A 20,379-nucleotide genomic window follows, 5' to 3' on the forward strand; every position below is an offset into this window, starting at 1 on the left:
ACGCTCGAGCAGTGTTGCCTGGGGGCCGGCAGGCTCCTTGCACATCAAATATGGAGTGGTGAGAGACATTCTTCTTTTGATTAGCCGGCCTGGCTCAGTATCCCACCAAAGAAGAGCAATGGATGCAGTCAGAGAAGGGACAGTTTTCGCTACTCCACAGATTACCAGGTCATGGGAATCTTTTCCCACCAACTCTAGATGATATATGTTATCGGTGTCAGTGGCGGACTGGGTTGGCAGAGGCCCACCAGTAAGATTGATTCTTGGGGCCCGCTGTTCAGCTACATGCAAACATATACCCTAACCCTAGTACATAAATTAAGTTTTACTTCTATGTAATATTAATTTGGCTAGCTAGTTTAATGAATGATTACATTATACCTTTTTCTGCAAATTGTGAATCAAGTGTAATAGTACTACTCATTAGCAGTCCTTCACAGGGGCGTCCTACCGGAGGATTCTCCGGTGGGCCAGTCCGAGCCTGATCGGGGTTGAGGGGTAACATTCCTGCCTACTCCCTGTTCAGCTTTTCTCATCTCTGGTGGCAGCTGGATGTAAATACTGGATGGAGTGGAACAGCACATCTCTGCACAACGGATAGCAGCTGCTGCCACGAACTGTAGATCAGTTCCTATTCTGTTCTTAGGCACCAATACGACATACTCATCAGGACTGATACACAGTGGATGGAGCTGTGCTGATCCATTCAGTGCTTACATCCAACCACTACCAAAGTAGATAACATCTGCTATTGCTGATCATCGATATTACAGTAGTCATCCAGACAACCCCTTTTAATGTAATTGGGGTGGTGGGGGGGATGCAACATTTCTACGATTTGCTAAAATCATGTTTCTTGACCGCTCTGCAAACTGCCATTGTAGAGTAACATTATTCTCTAATTACCATTGGATCTCATAGATAAGGAAAACCACGTAGAACAGTACATGGTGCATAATCCAGGCCTCTACATGTGATCGGCGTAGACATAAGCTTACGGAAGTCCACCAGCCCGACTTGTTTTCCCCTTACATTCAGCAGAGAGTCAGCAAGTAATGGACCAGAACGTCACTAAATGTGTAGTATCTTCATATTAGGTATTACACATGAACAAACCTGGGTTTGCAAAATAAAAGTGCACCTTTAAATTACAACGGCCCCTTCCCACCATGGCCAGCACCTGCAATTATCCATAGTGTTTTAAAACTAAATTATTGAGCAAACTGTTTTCTCCTAGTAAAGAAATGGTAGATTCCCAAAATGGACTGAAAGTCCCACATTTTCGGGGAAAATTGTCACTTGGATAGAATTTTAAAAATAAATTGATTGCTGTAAAGTTCTACATGAACAGTAAGAGAGTGACACGGAACACTAAGTCATCATCCAGGAACTGAGTGATGTGCCCTATTGCTTACTTATGGGAGCAAGATTATGGCTCAAGAGTATGTCTGACGGATGGAAGGACTCCCGGCAATTCTTCCTATGGCTTATCCTACCATAGGATATCAGAACTTTGCTAAATTAAATTAAAAATAACTAAAGGGCTTTGATGCCACATAGCTGATACATACATCTTCTTGCTATGTCTGCCAGCGTCCATGTATGTCCACTTCATATTGCATACATGCCTGCACCAATTCTGCCATATCTTCCTTAACAGTCTATAATGCATTACGGGAAGAATGTGTGCATGGAGAATAAACATTGCTTGTCCTATACATTCACTATGAACTCCCAGCTTGCATCCTCTGGGTCTTTGCTAGGAAAGTACATAGGGATTTCATCTACCCTAATCCATCATGGCTTCCAGCATCTCTAGGAAAAGCTTGTGCATGGGAACAGTCCCTTCTTCTCGTAGGGCGTGGAAGTGCTGGAGGACTCGGCCAGCTGTCTGGCGAAGTAAGGGGAGTGTTAGAAGCAATTTTCCATCGCGGCACGGTTCCTCGGGGTGACGACTTGATTCGTATTCACTAAGTGCCTCTTGCAAAGCGTCGCGGAGACGTAACACTGCGTCTGGATCTTCAATGTGCACAGAGTCTACAAAGAAGAGAAGAATAGAAAAATGGCTGCTTTGACCTAGACTATGTTACAGAGCATAGCAAATCATAGAACATGATATAAATAGGCCCTAATGTGAATGTCAACTCTTAAAACACTACTTTTTTGTTAAAGGGTTTTCCAGTACCATCATCAGCATCATTGCTATAGGAGCTTTCTGCAATACCTGCAGCAGCCACTAAAAAGCATGATGGCGCTGTGGTGTTCTGCTCTGTACAGTGGCCGCCAGAGCCACTAACAGCTGATTGGTCGAGATGCAGAGCATCGGACCTTCCACTGATCTGATATTGATAATCTCTCTTTAGGGTGCGGTCAGACAGCTGTATAAAATCGGAACGCAGTGGACAGACTAGCCCGCGGCTCTTCCGACCAGTGCGTGACAATTTCATGTATGTGTATGCAGCTGTCACACTTTTGAAGATCATTAAGAGGAGCTCGGTGACAGATTTCTGTTATCAGCATTCTGCAGCCTGCTATGTACACTGATGCATGAAAGTTGCAGAAACCAAAGAAACTAATCGCTCCTACTAAAGTAAATGGTAGCTGAGCTGCAAGACCCAAGAACAGCCACTACAGAATAAAGCTTTGTATTTTCTAGGGCTGAGAGACCTTTTAACATCTGACTGATGGGAGTGCAGATGTGATATCAATTATCTAATCTAACGATATGGGCTGAGCGAAATCTTGTAATCCAGAAGGTTAACCACAAGCACATTGAGCTTGTCTAAAATTTGAAAAATATCTGTCACAAGATCAAAAGTGTCCAATGTTTGTTCCTATTTTATTTCCGCTGATACCTTGAGTATTCATCTTTTTTTCTTTATAACTCCACCATGCGGATCCAGAGATATGAGCGTTTGATTAGGTACTAATTTTTACCATCTTTACTAAGGGGGTGGTGATCACAAATTAATAATGCAAAGCAGCCTAAAGTCACGCCCCCGAGGATCCTATGAGCAAAGACCCTAAAATGTAGCACTAAACAAAAAAAGCCCTGATGTCTAGGACTGGAAAAAACAACACACAAAGGGCAACACACCTGAATTTGTAAGGGTGAGGGCTTTTAACATGACATATTCCTCTCTCTCCACACGCAAGGCCCGATACTTGCGCACTAGATGAAGTACGCAGGAGCAGAGGTCAGACAGACGGGCAGAATGAGAGGACTCCTCGTCCAACACAAAATCCTCAGCAAACACAACTTCATCTTCATATGGAAGAGAGCGAAACACAACTCCCAAAAGGAGAACCTCCATCCAGACGCTCTGCAAGAGGCTCATCTGGTCCGATAAGGAAAGCGAGGAAAAACCTGTAAAAGAGCAGCTACTTACTGTGTTGTACATCCTACTTATACAGGCAATGTACTAACGGCCACACGTAAACAGTGATACTAATCAGCACCGAAAGTAGCACTGTCAGCGACAGACTCGAGGAATGATTTATTACACCTGATACATAACATACAGGCACACCTGCCCCACATGGAAGATTTAACAGATTACTATAAAACAAGCTTGTGAGATTTTTTTTTTTTCTAAATTGCTTGAAGTGTAAACTTTATCAAACAATAGATTGACAACCTAAGGTTTTTTTTTTCTTTGTTTTTTTTTTTTTTTTTTTTTTGGGGGGGGGGGGCGCACCCCTATGACAGCTTAAGTTAATATGTAAATAAAGCATAGTCATAGTTTAATGAAAAGCTATATCCAACTCTTCTTTGTGAGCACGACTAGTTGTGTACTTTTTGTTTTACCATAAATGTTTCCATTCGCTAACAGCAAGCAGATGTTTTACAAACTGAGTAATTCTCAGAGAAACGCATACATTTGCAGAGCATTTGTTATACTATGATTAAAGGGAATGTGTCATTGGAAAATGACCTATAGTAGAAATCAGGTTTTTGGGTTAAGTGTTTTTTTTTGTTGTTTTTTTTTTTAACATGTCAAAAGCAGTATTAAAAATAAAAAAAAATATAACCCTTGAGCTTTTCACACTGGCCATTGGAGCTTTTTTACACTTTAACGTCCTATTGTTTCAGGAAATAACACATGTACAAAGCCGCAAAAGGTCATTGTGAAGGGAGGGGGAGCAGGGGAAGCTGTGACATCGCCTATTGTGATTGGTGGGATCCTGTGTTATCAGCTGTGCATAGAGGTGTTACCTGTCATTCTAATCCTGCTGAAAACTCTTCCTGAAATAATGGAGCATGAATCTAAAAGACCCAGTGGCCATTATGAAAATTGCAAGATTACTTATCTTGTTTGTTGTTGTTTTTTTATAAAGATCATAAATCTGAAAAAAAACAAAAAACAAATAAAAAATAGAATTATTCTTACCGTTAATTCGGTTTCTAGGAACCTTCCACGACGGCATATGGAGGTTGTCTCTTTGCCCTAATGGGGAACAGGAAACACAGAGGTTAAAAGGACCTCCCACCTCCCACTTGCCAGTGACTTACAACTGAGACCATTGCACTGGTTTACCTTTAAAATCCCAGAACTAATCCAGGAATATATATCGGGTGGGAAATTAGTGCCGTCGTGGAAGGTTCCTAGAAACCGAATTAACGGTAAGAATAATTCTATTTTCTCTAGTCACCTTCCACGACGGCATATGGAGGAATACCAACTAATTTTGGCACTAGGGAGGGACAACGGCCTGGAGTACTTTGCGGCCGAAGGCTAAGTCCTTGTTGGACAATACATCTAGTCTGTAATGTTTAGAGAAAGTATGGAGTGAAGACCACGTTGCTGCCCTGCAAATCTGCTCCGGAGATGCGCCTGCTCTTTCTGCCCAGGAAACCGATGTGGATCTTGTTGAATGGGCTTTGATACCTACTGGAGGTAACTTGTTTTGAGCGAGATAGGCTTCCGTAATAGCCTTCTTGATCCATGTAGCGATGGTACTTTTGGCTACCTTTTTCCCCTTGTTTTGTCCTGAGAGATGGATAAACAGGTTATGATCAATTCGGAATGTACTGGTGTGATCCAAGTATTGTAAAAGAATACGTCGAACATCCAAGGTGTTGAATCTTCTTTCTTCCGAGTTTGCTGGATTGTGGCAAAAGGTTGGTAGAAAAATCTCTTGAGAACGGTGGAAGTCAGAGATAACCTTCGGAAGAAAGGACGGATCAAGACGAAGCACAATTGAATCATCTCTTACCAGGAGATAAGGTTCTCGTGTAGACAAGGCCTGTAATTCACCAATTCTTCTGGCTGAAGTAATGGCAACCAAGAACACGGCTTTATAGGCTAGGTTTTGTGGAGAACAAGATGATAGTGGTTCAAAGGGTGGGCCTGTCAGACCCTGGAGAACTATATTGAGATCCCATGGGGGAACTATGACCTGTTTTCTAGGATTCATTCTAGTAGCCGATGTCATGAACCTTTTAATCCAGCGATGACTCGCTAAATCTTGATCAAAGACCGCGCTAAGTGCAGAGACCTGGACCTTGAGGGTACTAGGCCTGAGACCTATTTCCAAGCCTTTTTGCAAAAAGTCCAATATAACGGGTATATTAGGCTTGAGGGGGTCTGGAAGGTTAGGCAGACAGAATGAAGAAAACTTTTTCCAGATCTTGTTGTAGATGGCGTTGGTCACCGGTTTTCTCGATTTTTGTAGGGTAGCTATGACAGGAATTGATAGTCCTTTAGCTCTTAAAACCTGGGTTTCAGCAACCACGCCGCCAAGCTCCACTTCTGAGGGTCTGGGTGGAGAATGGGACCCTGAGAAAGAAGATCGTGTTTTATCGGCAACATTACTGGTCCATCCACTTGTAGTTGGGTAATTAGGTTGAACCAACTCCTTTTGGGCCACAATGGAGCTATCAGGATAGTTGGAGTCCTTTCTAGGCGTATCTTCCGTAGAACCTTGGCAAGGATGGGGATTGGCGGAAAAGCATAAGCTAGATGAAACGGCCAATCTTGGGTTAAAGCATCCAACCCCCTGGGATTGCCTCTCGGGTTCAGGGAAAAAAAGGTTTCGACCTTTGCGTTCTGGTGAGAGGCAAAGAGGTCGACGTCTGGATGACCCCATCTGTGAACCAGCATGCTGAATATTTGAGGATCCAGGCTCCACTCGCCAGGATGGATTTCCTGGCGGCTTAGGTAGTCTGCCTGAATATTTGTAGTTCCCTTGAGGTGGATTGCCGTCAGGGATAATAAGTGCTTTTCGGCCCAAGAAAAGATTCGAGCGGAGATTTTTATTAGACTGAGGGTTCTTGTACTGCCCTGGTGCCTGATATGGGCCACCGTGGTCATGTTGTCCGAGTATATCTGTACATGTTGACCCGAAATCTGATGACTTGCCGCTAGTAGAGTCTCTTCCACAGCCTTGAGCTCCCTGAAATTTGATGATTTCTCGGAAATCGATTGGCTCCACTGGCCCTGATAGGGGACATGGTTCACTATGGCTCCCCAGCCTCTCTTGCTGGCATCTGTTTTGATGGTGGTTAGAGGAGACTGAATCCAGCATACCCCTTTCAGAAGGTTCCTGGGCTTCATCCACCATGTTAAAGAAGCTTTCACTCTGCCCGGAGTGTGGATCCTCTTGGCAAGAGTGCCAGGTTGACCATCCCAATTGTGAAGAATGTGGGCTTGTAGAGTCCTTGAGTGAGCTTGAGCCCAAGCCACCGACTGTATGCAGGCTGTCATGGAACCCAACAGCGACATTCCCTCTCGCAGAGTAGGAGATCTCGTTTCTTTGAACTTCCTGACTTTTGTTAGTAGGGGAAGTCTGTGATCGTCTGGGAGGAAGGACATTTGTTTTGCTGAGTCCAGCATTACTCCCAGAAATCTCCTGGTTTTTGCAGGTTGAAGCTGAGATTTTTGTAGGTTCGGAATCCAACCTAGAGATCTCAGAATGTCTAGAGTGGTAGAGACATGTGCTATCAGGGTTATCTCGGTGGAAGCTACTATCAGAAGATCGTCCAGATAGGGCACTATACAGACACCTTGCTTTCGGATAAATGACACTACTTCGGCCATCACCTTGGAGAACACCCTCGGTGCTGATGAAATGCCGAAGGGAAGGACTCCAAACTGATAGTGCTCCACCCGATGATTCCCCTGTATCGCATGATTGTGGGACTGGGGAAATTACATTTGATCTGATAAGGTCTTTGAGACCTAAGGACAATAGACTGCGATCCCTTGATGATGGAAGGGAAGTGACTTTTAGACCCTGAGGTGGGGGAGAAATTAACTCTATTAACAGGCCGTCTCTGATGACATTGAGAACCCAGTGGGAGCTGGTAATATCCTCCCACTGAACCACATATTTCGAGAGTCTTCCCCCCACCGGGTCGGAGTCATTGTTTGTCCTGCTGAGATTGTTGCTGCTGCTGCTGTTGCGGGACAAAGATATTCTTTCCCCTGCCCTTTGCGTAGCTCCACCTGCCGGTTTTTCCTTTGCCTCTTGCTTGAGAGGGCTGAGGTTGTGGGCCACGAAAAAAACGTTTCCTAGGCTGTTTTTGCTCAGGGAGCGCCTTCTTTTTGTCGGTGGCTTTATCGAGAATATCGTCTAGGGCAGGACCAAAGACGTAGTCTCCTTTGAAAGGTATGGTGCAGAGCTTAGACTTAGAGGTGATATCCCCACTCCAGAGCTTAAGCCAGAGGGCTCTTCTGGCAGAGTTGGAAAGTACGAGGGATCTGGCGGCGACTCTTACAGACTCCAGAGAAGCGTCCGCCAAATACCCTGTAGCTTTATGCAGAATGGGTAGGGAATCCAATATCTCGCCTCTTGAGGTACCTTGAGATATGTGATTCTCTAATTTCTCAAGCCAGCAGGAGAGGGCTCTTGCCACACAGGTGGAGGCGACGTTAGCCTTAAGGACAGCTGCAGAAGTTTCCCATGATTTTCTGAGGAGACTTTCGATCTTTCTATCCATGGGATCCTTCAATTGAGAAGAATCCTCAAAGGGGAGTGCGGTTCTCTTGGCGACTCTAGCCACTTGCACATCGACCTTGGGAATATCTAATTTAAGGTCATCCTCAAGCAGAAATCTGTGCTTCATTTCTGAAGGGGTACTAAGACGCCTCTCAGGTAGTTCCCATTCCTGATTAATCATATTAGTGATATTGGCATGAACTGGGAAGCCCACTCTCTTCTCCGATGAAAGACCACCGAACATCTGATCCTGTATGGACTGCGGTACAGGTTCCTCTTCTAGTCCCATGGTATTACGGACAGCAGAGACTAGATCCTCAATATAGTCTGAGGAGAAAAGGTACTTCCTGACCTCAGCTTTAGGGGATACTGGATCCTCCCAGCCAACAGATGAGGCATGAGAGAGGTCCGAATCAGAGTCGGATTCCACAACCTGAATCTTCCTCTTCTTAGCCGGGGAATGATGCTGTGGCTGCGGAGATGGAGGTGGGGGTGGAGGTGTAAAGGCTGCCAGAGAAGATTGTACCTCCTGTTTTACTAATGAGCGAATCTCATCCAATAGTGATGGCTGCTCAGCTCTTATTATCTTGTCCGTACATGACTGACAAAGTTTCTTGTCCCAGTTAGGAGGACATTTAGTGGAACAGATAGGGCACTTCTTTCTATAGGCACCTTTAGGGGCAGGTTTTTCTCCCTGAAATATATAAAGGGAGAGAGGGGTGAGGACTTCTAACCCCTGCTACACTCCTCCCGGATCCCATCCCTGCGAACACTTACAGAGGCAGGGGTGGCGCTGGGCTCCGCAGATACGGGGCATGAAGAACCTTCCATACTGAAGGAGATAGCCTTACCTCAGTGGTGGTTCAGCAGGCTTTTATGGACGCCGTCCAAGCAGCTGCTCCAGCGATTAATCCCCCTCCCCCTCCAGAATCCAGGTGAGGGAGCTGTGCGGTCCGACACGCCGGCCGGCGAAACCCGGAAGTACCGGCTTCTGGATGCATGAAGAAACCGGAAGTGACGCGCGAGAGCCGCTGACGTCACTTCCGGAACGCCGAGCCGACAACATGGAGGAGGAGGACGCCGGGCAGCTCCAGGAGGAGCCCGGTTAGGGAACCCCGGCCTGCTTTGCCTCGTGGGGGCGCGGGAAGGCCGGGCGGATGTCCCGAGGCCCTGCAAGCAGGAACGACGGGAGCAGCATGAGAAGGAGGCCAGAGGCGACCATCTGCTGCCCGGCTAAACAGGCAGCGCCTGCAAGGTACCGTAGCCACCGGCCACTACAGCACATGAGGAAACCTCTACCTGTCCCATGGGGAACAGGAAAGACACTGGCAAGTGGGAGGTGGGAGGTCCTTTTAACCTCTGTGTTTCCTGTTCCCCATTAGGGCAAAGAGACAACCTCCATATGCCGTCGTGGAAGGTGACTAGAGAAACACAGTATATTGGCTTTGTAAACAAAACAAAAAAAATGCATAGCTCCCAACCATCCCAAATCCAGATTTAGAAGTGCTGTTCAGGGATGTCAGGGCTATATCCCGTCCTGAATTCATTGCTATGTTTGTCCTAAATTCATTGCTTAATAGTTGCTTCTCCTCTCCTCACTCTGGGAGAGGGACTAGCATCTCTGTTGTTTGTACATATTTAAATTTATTTAATTAACTCATTCTTCTCTTTTACTGAAATAAGGTATTCCCTGGGATTCAAACTACCAATCTGCAGCATTGGAGGTAGCAGCAAATATTAAGAGCCACAGGCTGCACTGTCAAGTATTTGAAAAATGTCTGCACTAGAATGTGCACCGTATTCTTCCTTACAGGCACATTGTACTGGTACAAAGAGATACATTTCTATATACTACTGCATATCTATGTACCTGTATACAATAAAAGTCAGATTTTTTTTAATGAAAATGATAATTGATAATATAATGACAAGGCAAAGTGGATGTGATTTCATGAGAACTCCTGCCCACTATGAGTCTAAAGACGCTGTAGAATAGTGCGGTTTTGGTGGTTTTTTTCCCGCAATGTGTTAAGTGTGTCGCATAGTTTTCCCCTCTTTCTAGGACAGTTCGTAGGTATGTACATGAATCACAAAAACCTGATTTAAACAATAGGCCATTTTCTGATGACCTGCCTTTACAGCTAGGAGTGTCTGTGCACCTAGCCTACAGCATACGATTGGAGAAACTAGAGAAAAGGAATGAAAAGTCTCAACCAACAATTGTATCTTAGCAAGTCGTGAAGTTTACTAGCAGACGGTCTGTGATGCTACTCACATACCTGGGATATTCTTGGCCCAGCTGATAATAATGACAATCTCTCGATCTGCGAGATCGCACAGCGTACTCATAGACTTCAAGTAGCCATCGGGAAGTGACGGGTCTGGCATAGCAAACAGCTTATCGGGCTCCGCCACCAGCAGATGTGACACTACAGTGTTCACTGGAGCTAAAGGGCAGAAAACAGAAAGGTCAATCTGCTAAATGAACATCATTACCATTCACAACACTTCATTGTAATGCAGAAGGAATATAAGGAGAACCATCATGAAGTCGCCTAATACAAGCAACACCCAGGAGCGTGATAAATATGCCACCTATTAGTGGCTGAGGAGTCAATAGGATTTTCCAGATTAGGACGATACGGCGATGCCAAACTTTTTTTGTTTTAGTGGTTAAAAAAACCGTAGCTTATTTTGCCAATTTCTGGAGACTCTTAACGGTTGTCATTTTTCTGTCGATCGAGCTGTGCCTGTTTCTTTTTGCATGGCGAGCTGTCGTTCTTATTGATACCATTCTGGGGTTATATACAATGTCGAGCTGTCGTTCTTATTGATACCATTCTGGGGTATATACAATGTTTTGATCACATTTTAGTTCCTTTTTTTTTTGTGGAAAATAATAAAGGCAATTCTGATATTTCGATTTTTTTAAAATCGTTACAGAGTTTACAGTACAGTATGGGTTAATTTTATATTTTGATAGATCAAACTTTTACCGACACAAAACCAATTGTGCTTTTTTAAGTCTTTCATTTTGAATTGGGAAAAGAGGGTGAATTGCAGTTATGGTATATAATTTAACATTTTTAAATAATTTTTATTAAAGGGGTTGTCCACTACTTGGACTCTTTTGTGAAATACTGCATTCTCCAGTGTAAAATAAAAAAATAACAGACTCTCACCTCCCGCACCAATGCAATGACGTTGTTATGCCATGTGAGCGCTGCAGCCAATCGGTGTCTGCCAATGCGCTGCAGTCTCATGCTACCCTCCATGTTTCATCCAAGAGAAGTGCGATAACTGCAGCCCATTAGTGGCGACTAACTGATTGCAGAACTGGAATGGTGCCGCTGCGAGAGTGTTATTTGAACTTTACACTGAGAAATATAGTATTTAAGACGGATTTGTCCAAGTAGTGGACAACCCCTTTAATATTCACTTTATTTTTTAATCCCCCTAGGGAACATAAACGTGTGATCTGTATACTGCAATATATAACATTTCTTCTCTCCTATGAAGGCCAGCGACTTAATAGGAGCAGCAATGTGGCAACGATGGAATCCTCTGTTGGGCTCTCAATTGCCGTGGAAACTCGCCAGAATCCTACAATCTTCTTGTCGCGGGGTAGGGAGTGTTTTCATCAGTTTTAATACCGCAGCATTTAAATGGTTAAACACCAAAGATGGCTGAGCCCGCTCCATATACTTAACACCTAACATAGGACAGTCCAGAACGTCCAATGTCTGGAAAGGGTTAAAGAACAGTTTAAAAGATTTTAAAAAATTATTCTCTTTTGAAGTGAAAGCTCAACTCCTATTGGATAAGGGGCAGATACAAAGAATAAAAGAACGTCCCTACCTAATAAATGGTAAAACAGTGGTGTACAACGTAAACTGATAAGTGCAGCCGGAGGTCAGACGACCAGTTCTTACCTTGTTTTTTAACTATAGTTGTACTTTGATGAGATTGGTGTCCTCCTGGCGTATATTGTAGGAGGTCTCCTTCCGGTCTCCTCTTATATTTCTGCCGACCTCCTCTTACACGGTCTAAACGCACCCCTGCAAGTAAAAATTGTTTGTTTTTTTCCAAAGTCCTTCTGTAGAACCTGCTGCCCATCGTTTAGAGAACGGCTCTAATAACATTTCATGCCATTATATTATTAAAGGGAACCTATCACCCCGTTTTTTAAAAATTAGATAAAAATAGTGTGAAATAGGGGCAGAGCTGGGCTTTACATTACTGCCTTTTTGGTGCCTTTACACCCCCGTTAGGCTGCCGAAATACCTTTGTGAAGTGGCCGTTTTGTCCTGTCACTCAAGTTGGTCAGGTCGGATGGGCGTGGTCACAGCGCTGTTTCTCCCCCAGATCAGGCTCATCATTACGTTGGTGGCGTAGTGGTGTGCGCATGTCCAAAGAGAAGATCCACTGCCCAGGAGATTCAAAACAGCGCGGTCTTCGCTATTCGCCGTTTACCGGTGGGCGCGGCCATTTTACCTGTGGCCGCGCGTGCGCAGATGGAGCGCTCTGCTGCCCGGGGCTTCAGGAAAATGGCCGCCGCGATCTCCATCTGCGCACGCGCGGAATCCCGCGGCCATTTTCCTGAAGCCCCGGGCAGCAGAGCGCTCCATCTGCGCACGCGCGGCCACAGGAAAGATGGCCGCGCCCACCGGTAAACGGCGAATAGCGAAGACCGCGCTGTTTTGAATCTCCTGGGCAGTGGATCTTCTCTTTGGACATGCGCACACCACTACGCCACCAACGTAATGATGAGCTTGATCTGGGGGAGAAACAGCGCTGTGACCACGCCCATCCGACCTGACCAACTTGAGTGACAGCAGAAAACGGCCACTTCACAAAGGTATTTCGGCAGCCTAACGGGGGTGTAAAGGCACCAAAAAGGCAGTAATGTAAAGCCCAGCTCTGCCCCTATTTCACACTATTTTTATCTAATCTTTAAAAAACGGGGTGATAGGTTCCCTTTAATTAGAATGCCGGACCAGGTGGCCAGAAAAATTCACGTTACCAGTTTGGTTCCCTATAGAGCAGTAGACTTGCTAGTCATCCAGGTAACACAAGTCCATAATACGCTAAAACATAATGCTCACCTTCCTTGAGCATGCCCACCCGAAGACACTTGGTAAATCGGCACGCTTGGCATGCCTTCCGTCTCCGTTTGGTGATCTCACACTCGTTGGTGGCAGGACAGCTGTACTCAATGTTGCCTACATGCAAAAGAGAAAAGTTCTTATATTCTCAGCAATATATGAAGTGAGGACCTAGAAAAAGACATTTCTTATTGACCAACTAATCACATAATTACTTACAAGACATTAAAGTTTGCCACTTTAAATTTCCGATTTACTAACACATGACTCCTTCAATCATCGCAGGACATATTCCTCTTCTGTTACAACATATCATGATTGAAATTTATGGCATTTATCGGTTAGATATGACCTAAAAGTCTAATCGGTAAGGATCCAACTAATTGTAAGAATGGTCAAGCTTGGTCCTAGAAAGAGTGACCAGATATGTATGTACAAATCGTACTTCAAGCACCTCTGTAACGTCTACATTAAAGATGTTCTCTGCTACTTTTATATGCCTTGGATAGATTATTAATAATTATGGGCACTCCCACTGATGTACTCCACCAGTGGTCGTATGTAGGACCTATCCTTAGGTTATCAACACAAGATCGGAAAATGGACAATGCAGGTAACATAAGATCAGACTAACCTTGTATAGTACGTTTGAAGAAAGCTTTACAAGCTTCACAAGAAGCCACTCCATAGTGGTATCCAGATGCCACATCACCACACACCAGGCAGAGCCGTTTAGGGATGGAGTTTAGGACATATTTGCCCCTTCCGGGTGTATCTTCTTGTTCATCATCGCCTCTGCAGCAGCGTGGACCCTGAGGTTCAGGCCCATGACCACTACTATCGCTGGATCCACTAGGACTCCTCCGTCCAATGCTTTCTGGGGTACCTGGTTCTGCCTTGATGCAGAGATCAGGGCGTCTGTCACGAGAAGACATTATAAAGAAGTGTTCTGTGAAAAGAAAGGAATGTTTGTTAATATTTGGAAATAAAATAAAATACATTCTAATCATCCCTTACGTGAATCCTGTCCACTATATCAGTTTTGTTTGTACACATATATGAGGAACACATCCCAGGGCTTGCAAAAATTTGCAAATAGCATTATGAATAGTTTTTGCTTTTATGTATGATAGAAGAATTCACATTGGCCTGTTCCCACATAGCAGCTTAATAAATGTACTAAGGTTTACATTTAATAGGTAACAGGTGAACCTAAGCACCTTTTTTGTCCCAAAATTGAAAAAATGTGACTGCTGTGTTCCAAAAAAACAATGCAATACCTATCTGTAAGTTGTGTGTAGTGTAGCGGCTAGGCACTATTGCGCCAAGTGTCAGACACAAATCCATAGGCTGGTGTGGTATTGTTCCTGGAAGAATGCAGTTATGTTTCTCCCATCCTGGAGCCTAGGTGTTCACAAGACTCATATCTGGTGAAGATTTTAGTTGTTGATTTCCAAACTAAAATACCATGTCTGCATCTAAAATCCACACACATTTTCTGCATTTATTCATGCGTTTTCAACTGAGAGTTTTGTTGTGGAAATGCATAAAAAAATGGAGTAAAAATAATGTCAGGCTGGCGGATTAAGAGTCCCCATTTAAATCAATAGGTAAAATCTGTGCCCAAAAATGTGCATTTCCGCAACAGAAATTGACATGCTGCAAATTACCACAAAAAAAAAACACAACAAAAAACAAATTTCCAAGATGATTTTGCACCAAAAAAACTGAAATATGGGTGAGAGTAAATGGATAGCCTTCTAATTGCAATGCAAAGTCATATTCACATATTTTTTCCCTATCCATTTCCTTGAACAGTGTGCAGGTATTTACACAGGTTTTTCCAGTAGCAAAACAATGGGTGAAATTTATAGCAAAAAGGAAAAAAATAATTCGACACAGACAGAACATGCAGTAGATTTACATTTCTGTGGCATGCTCTTTTGCAGTTTGTTGAACATTTTCGGGATAGATTCCTATGGTGCATTTAGTATTCAGTGCAGATTTTTCCGCAGCAACACTGCAGCAGAATTTGCAGCAAAATCAAGGCGTACTGCTTGCAGAATTTGTTACAGATTTGGTGCATTTTTTCACCCTTTCCATTAGGAAAGATGAAATCTGCAGTGATTCGGCACTAAGAATTCCCATGCTGTATACTTTAAAATCTACAATGCAGTTCAATTTCCATGCAGAAATTTTCTGCAACGTGTAAATGAAATTTTTTTTTTGCGATCTCATATACTTCACTCATCATGTATTATGCTGCAGGGTTTTTGCAAGCAAATCCGCACCAAATACACAAGATATGATCCTACATTAGTGCAACACCTGTACCAAAAATCTAAAACAACCTGCAAAAGAGCATGTCGCAAAAATTTAAATCTACGGCAAAGGTAAACGCAGCATAAAGGGACTTATTTGCCCTGCAATGACTGTGCAAGAAAGATGAGCAGTTGGATGCTTTCCTTGGAAATATTAACAGATCATTGGAGGTCGCTGTAGCAGAACTCCCCTTGATCTTAGCCAGTCATCAGGGGGTCATGGTGCAGACATGTTCATTTAAAGAGAACCTGTCAAGTCAAAAGTGGCAAGTTTTTGCTCCCCCGAGTATTCTGTATTTTTCGTTTTAAAAAATCGGTTCCAGAGATATGGGCCTTTTTATTTAGTGCACCCAATATGACAATTTTCATGGTCTTTACTGATAAGGTGCAGCTCCCAGGATCCTCAGGGGTGTGTCTTTAGTCTGCTCTGCACTATTACCCATGAGTCACGCCCCTTTGCTAAAGACCGTAAAAGTTAAAATACTATGAGGAAAGACCCATATCTCTGGAACTGTATAGAAGGTTTTAAAATAAAAAAATGGAATACTCAGGAAGCAGCAGGAATAAAATATGAGCCAAAACTGCACATTTCTGAACTGGCGTCAGGTCCTCTCTAAGACAGTGTCTTGCTGTTAAAGGGATTGTCCGGTCTAAACTGTATGGAGTCCGAATAATCATTAAGTGCCCATACAGTTTAGACACACGATATGCGGCCGGCAATGATGATTTTTAGGTCCCCATACACTATTGAATCAGCTTCTGAATGCAAATTTTGCTCATTCACCAGATGCACACTTTTAATAGGCTAATTGTTGCAAGTAAGCATTTATATGGGCAGGCAACGTAGAGGGGTCTGAAGTCCATTCAGATTACATGTGTCCCAAAGTCTCCTGGTCAGGCAACCCTTACCTCGTGCACATGACCAACCACCTGCTGACGGCAGGCAACTCGTGTTGGATTTTGGAAACAGAAGCAAAGGCAGAAAATAATTAAATTTTAAAGGGTTGCTCCACTACTTTTCTGGATGACCTATCCTTACGACTGGTCATCAATATCTGGATCTGCAGTAGCCAGCAGCACCTACACAACTGCTAGCATCAAGAACAGCCGATTGGTGAGAGTGATGGGAGACGGACCCCCACTGATCTGATATTACGGTAATTACATATCCCCTGAATAAAGTAGCAGAGCACCCCTTTAATGATCATCTTTTTTTTCCATCTGAAATCAGGCGAAAATACTTTTTTCTAACTTTTCTAAAGTGTATAGCAAGTAACCTAATATCTGTGGATACCTGTACCAAAGTCAATGCACCGAAACAAGCCACATGTAAAAGATATAATAGACAGAATGTACTGTAAAAAGTAAACTTCAAAATTAAAAAAGTCACATTCAGGTAGCAGCCGGTTGTGGAGGAATGTCAGGACTCCTATTGTACATTGTTTGGGGCAGGCAGAACAGCCACTAACTATATACTGTAGGAGCAAATCACTAAGACGACTGTAGACAAATCACCAGGACTCAAAATAATAAAAAGAAACTATCCTAAGATTATATCATACAAGTTTATTCTTAGGTAGAGGGGAAAAAAAAATCAGAGGAGGTAACCAAGAAGAGATCGTGACCTTTGCACTGGTAAAGCCTCATACACCAGTGTTTAGTTAGACTGGTTTAGCAATAACCTAAGGGTGTAAAGGACAGAAACAGAAGCACAGTTGTAGCAACACAACTATGTTGATGCGTTACACAGGAGATAAATCGAGCAAGAACTGTAAATTGACCGGATTTGTTTTTAGAAAACAAGTGGTAAAATGTTAGAGCGGAACACAACAAGGACGGGACTAGACATAAGTGTTGGGGACTCCAAGCATTGCCATATAATAGGGTTACAATATTACAAGGCGGAGACACAAAGTTACAAAATATGTAAATATATCAGAAAGCAACACATTAGTTTATAAGAGGAAACTAACAAAGTAATGAAACTGGAACACAGGAAGAATAGAAATTAGGCAACTGGTCAGTTTAACCTTTGGCCTGTACCCCTCCCCACTTTTACAATATATCGGCTCACTGAGCGTAGTTCCTGAGTACATAAACTTTACGATGTATTTAGCCTCATTGCCTGCACTTTATTATATACTAATAATGAACAAAAAAAGAACATGGCCTGATGGAAACTCACAAGAAGATACACATGAAGGCAACACTACTACTCCCGCTGTGGTGGGTCACACACCGTTTGTCGACAGGTGGTCGGTTGGTCTTGGCTGACAGTCGTTATAAGAGACGTAACATCTGTAGATAGAAAAACACAAAGCATGAATGTACAGGAGATCTATAATATATATTTTATTATTATGCTTGCTTATTGCTGACTTATTCTGCAGCGCTTTACAGACATCGTCAAGCTCTTTACATTCTGATAACGACCATAATAAAGTTATTCCTTGCGTCGTCCTTTTTGTTTCTCCCATTAGGCAATTTCTTAATTATAGCCCATTTTGGTAAACTGAATTCATACAAATATGTCTGCTCTTACGATGCTGGCCACCCAGCTTTCTCAGACTTCGCAGAAGAAGGGAACATAGCACAACATATGTTGGAAGGTTCCCATTTAGGAAATCTAAATCAATAATATGAGAGCTATAATAGTAGTAAGTCATACAACTTTCCCCAAGTATGGAAATAGTTAATAGTAAAATAGGTTTAACAACTTGACTAAGGCAGACAAAGAATTATAATTAGTGTGATTTGAGATTTTGGAGGTTAATGCCAGTTAATGCATAAAAGCACACCGAACCAGCTCAACTGCGAGCAGTAATCCGGAAAGTATAAATACTACTTAAATAGAATGATATATAATGACATTTCTAGCTACACAGAATGTGATCCATGTACATCTCTCACTTTACATATAACTGCATCTGATCAGAGCCCTGAGCTGCAACCACGTACACTGACCCACGTCTCCAAAATCCCAATGACCTTGGTTCAAAGTCACTGCATGTTTCCAAGAAGAACGAGCGAGCGCAGTACAAGGATAATGTGATCATCGAGGACTGGATATAATCTACATGGATAATTGGTAATGTACCCCTACACGGCGGTCTTAGGGCTCCTATCAATCCATGGCAAATGGTAATAAAACATATATTTGTATATTCGGTATACACACATATACATATATTACCTATACACACATACAAACACACACTATGTATATATTCCTTTACATAGTGAACGGTCCAATATAAATGAATGGTTTATCTCTACAGATTAGAGACGTGTTAAACTGTCTGAGTCTTGTTACACATGCCTAGAAATGCCCTGACATTTGTCGGTGTGATCCTTCATAAAAAGTTTTGGCACAACATTGTAATAATTGAAATAATGCAAAAATAGCACAAAGAGCTTTGATACATAATAGACAAAAGACTAAATTAACACTATATATATATATATATATATATATATATATATATATATATATATATATATATATACACACACACATAAAAATACATTACATAGTTATACACATACAGTACATACATATTTACACATACATACACTACAAGCATTATACATATTACACATACATACACTATAGACACATTACAGATATTATACATACACTATACACACAGTACACATTACACATACACTATACACACACATTATACATACACTATACACACATGACACATACAAACACTATACACACGACACATATTACACACACTATACACACAGTACACATATTATACATACACTATACACACAGTACACATTATACATACACTATGCACACAGTACACATATTATACATACACTATACACACAGTACACATATTATACATACACTATACACACAGTACACATTATACATACACTATGCACACAGTACACATATTATATATACACTATACACACAGTACACATATTATACATACACTATACACACAGTACACATTATACATACACTATGCACACAGTACACATATTATATATACACTATACACACAGTACACATTATACATACACTATACACACAGTACACATATTATACATACACTATACACACAGTACACATTATACATACACTATGCACACAGTACACATATTATATATACACTATACACACAGTACACATTATACATACACTATACACACAGTACACATATTATACATACACTATACACACAGTACACATATTATACATACACTATACACACAGTACACATTATACACATATTATACAGACATACACACAGTACACATATTATACATACACTATACACACAATACACATATTATACATACACTATACACACAGTACACATATTATACATACAGTACACATATTATACATACACTATACACACATTATACATATTACACACAATATTATCCATACAATATAATTGTGAGTCCCTATAACGTGGACACATGTGCACAGCCCATCCCTGGCCGTCCATACACTTGTGCACACACTGTCACCACAGTCCCCACTCGTGCCATAACTCACGTCAGGCAGGCTCCTGCTGTGGCTGTCCGTGGCCCCGGCTCCAGGACACTCACTCTCCCCACTCGTGCATACCTTGTGTGTGTCTCCTCCCGTGCAGGCTGCTGTCCGTGCACACAGTAGTGTAGGACACGGCAGAGGACGCGGCTCACACTCACACACACTCCGTGTCACACACTCACACACAGACACACTTCCTACACTGGCTCCTCCTCCCGCGGGGAAGGGGCGGGGCCGGGCATGCTGAGCAGCCGCACTGCCTGCGCCGAGTAGTGTCCGGCATTGGCGGCCGGTGCTGTGCGCGGAGCTGACTGGCTGCGGCTGCGGTCCGGCTTCATTACATATGCTATGAGGGGGGCACGATGGATAAATATCTCCGTGTCCTGCGCCGGGCAGTGATGCCGGGGCCGGCGGGGGCTGTGTGCAGTGTGCACAGACGGTTGGTGCAGTAGTGTCCCCGTCTCTAAACGACCTTGTGTGCGAC

General features: G+C 42.9%; 1 protein-coding gene across 4 annotated transcripts; it reads right to left on the reverse strand.

The window, feature by feature from the left end:
- Positions 1-781: 781 nt before the first annotated feature.
- ESRRA (estrogen related receptor alpha) lies at positions 782-20,177 on the reverse strand. 4 transcript variants are annotated; one of them, XM_077287574.1, is made up of 8 exons: positions 19,899-20,099; positions 17,553-17,665; positions 13,681-13,995; positions 13,047-13,163; positions 11,874-11,999; positions 10,221-10,388; positions 3,098-3,367; positions 782-2,037 (listed from the first exon to the last, which is right to left on the reverse strand). In XM_077287574.1, the coding sequence occupies exons 3-8, from the start codon at positions 13,979-13,981 to the stop codon at positions 1,790-1,792; spliced, it is 1,230 nt and encodes a 409-aa protein (XP_077143689.1). In that variant the 5' UTR covers positions 13,982-13,995; positions 17,553-17,665; positions 19,899-20,099; the 3' UTR covers positions 782-1,789. The 4 variants fall into 4 exon arrangements, with proteins under 4 accessions (XP_077143689.1, XP_077143691.1, XP_077143690.1 ...); XM_077287576.1 differs by having other exon boundaries at positions 1,074-2,037; positions 17,607-17,665; positions 19,899-20,177; XM_077287575.1 differs by having other exon boundaries at positions 1,074-2,037; positions 19,971-20,118.
- Positions 20,178-20,379: the final 202 nt, after the last annotated feature.

Source organism: Ranitomeya variabilis, chromosome 2 (genome assembly GCF_051348905.1).
Source record: "Ranitomeya variabilis isolate aRanVar5 chromosome 2, aRanVar5.hap1, whole genome shotgun sequence".
Lineage (NCBI taxonomy): Eukaryota > Metazoa > Chordata > Amphibia > Anura > Dendrobatidae > Ranitomeya > Ranitomeya variabilis.

Bases quoted from the DNA above. Each gene is read 5' to 3' on its own strand.
- ESRRA (XM_077287574.1), bottom strand. From the start codon at position 13,981: ATGTCTTCTCGTGACAGACGCCCTGATCTCTGCATCAAGGCAGAACCA. The intron at 13,164-13,680 runs GTTAGTCTGATC...TTTTGCATGTAG, and splicing joins CTTCAAACGTACTATACAAG to GCAACATTGAGTACAGCTGT. The intron at 12,000-13,046 runs GTGAGCATTATG...TTTTACTTGCAG, and splicing joins GGTGGGCATGCTCAAGGAAG to GGGTGCGTTTAGACCGTGTA.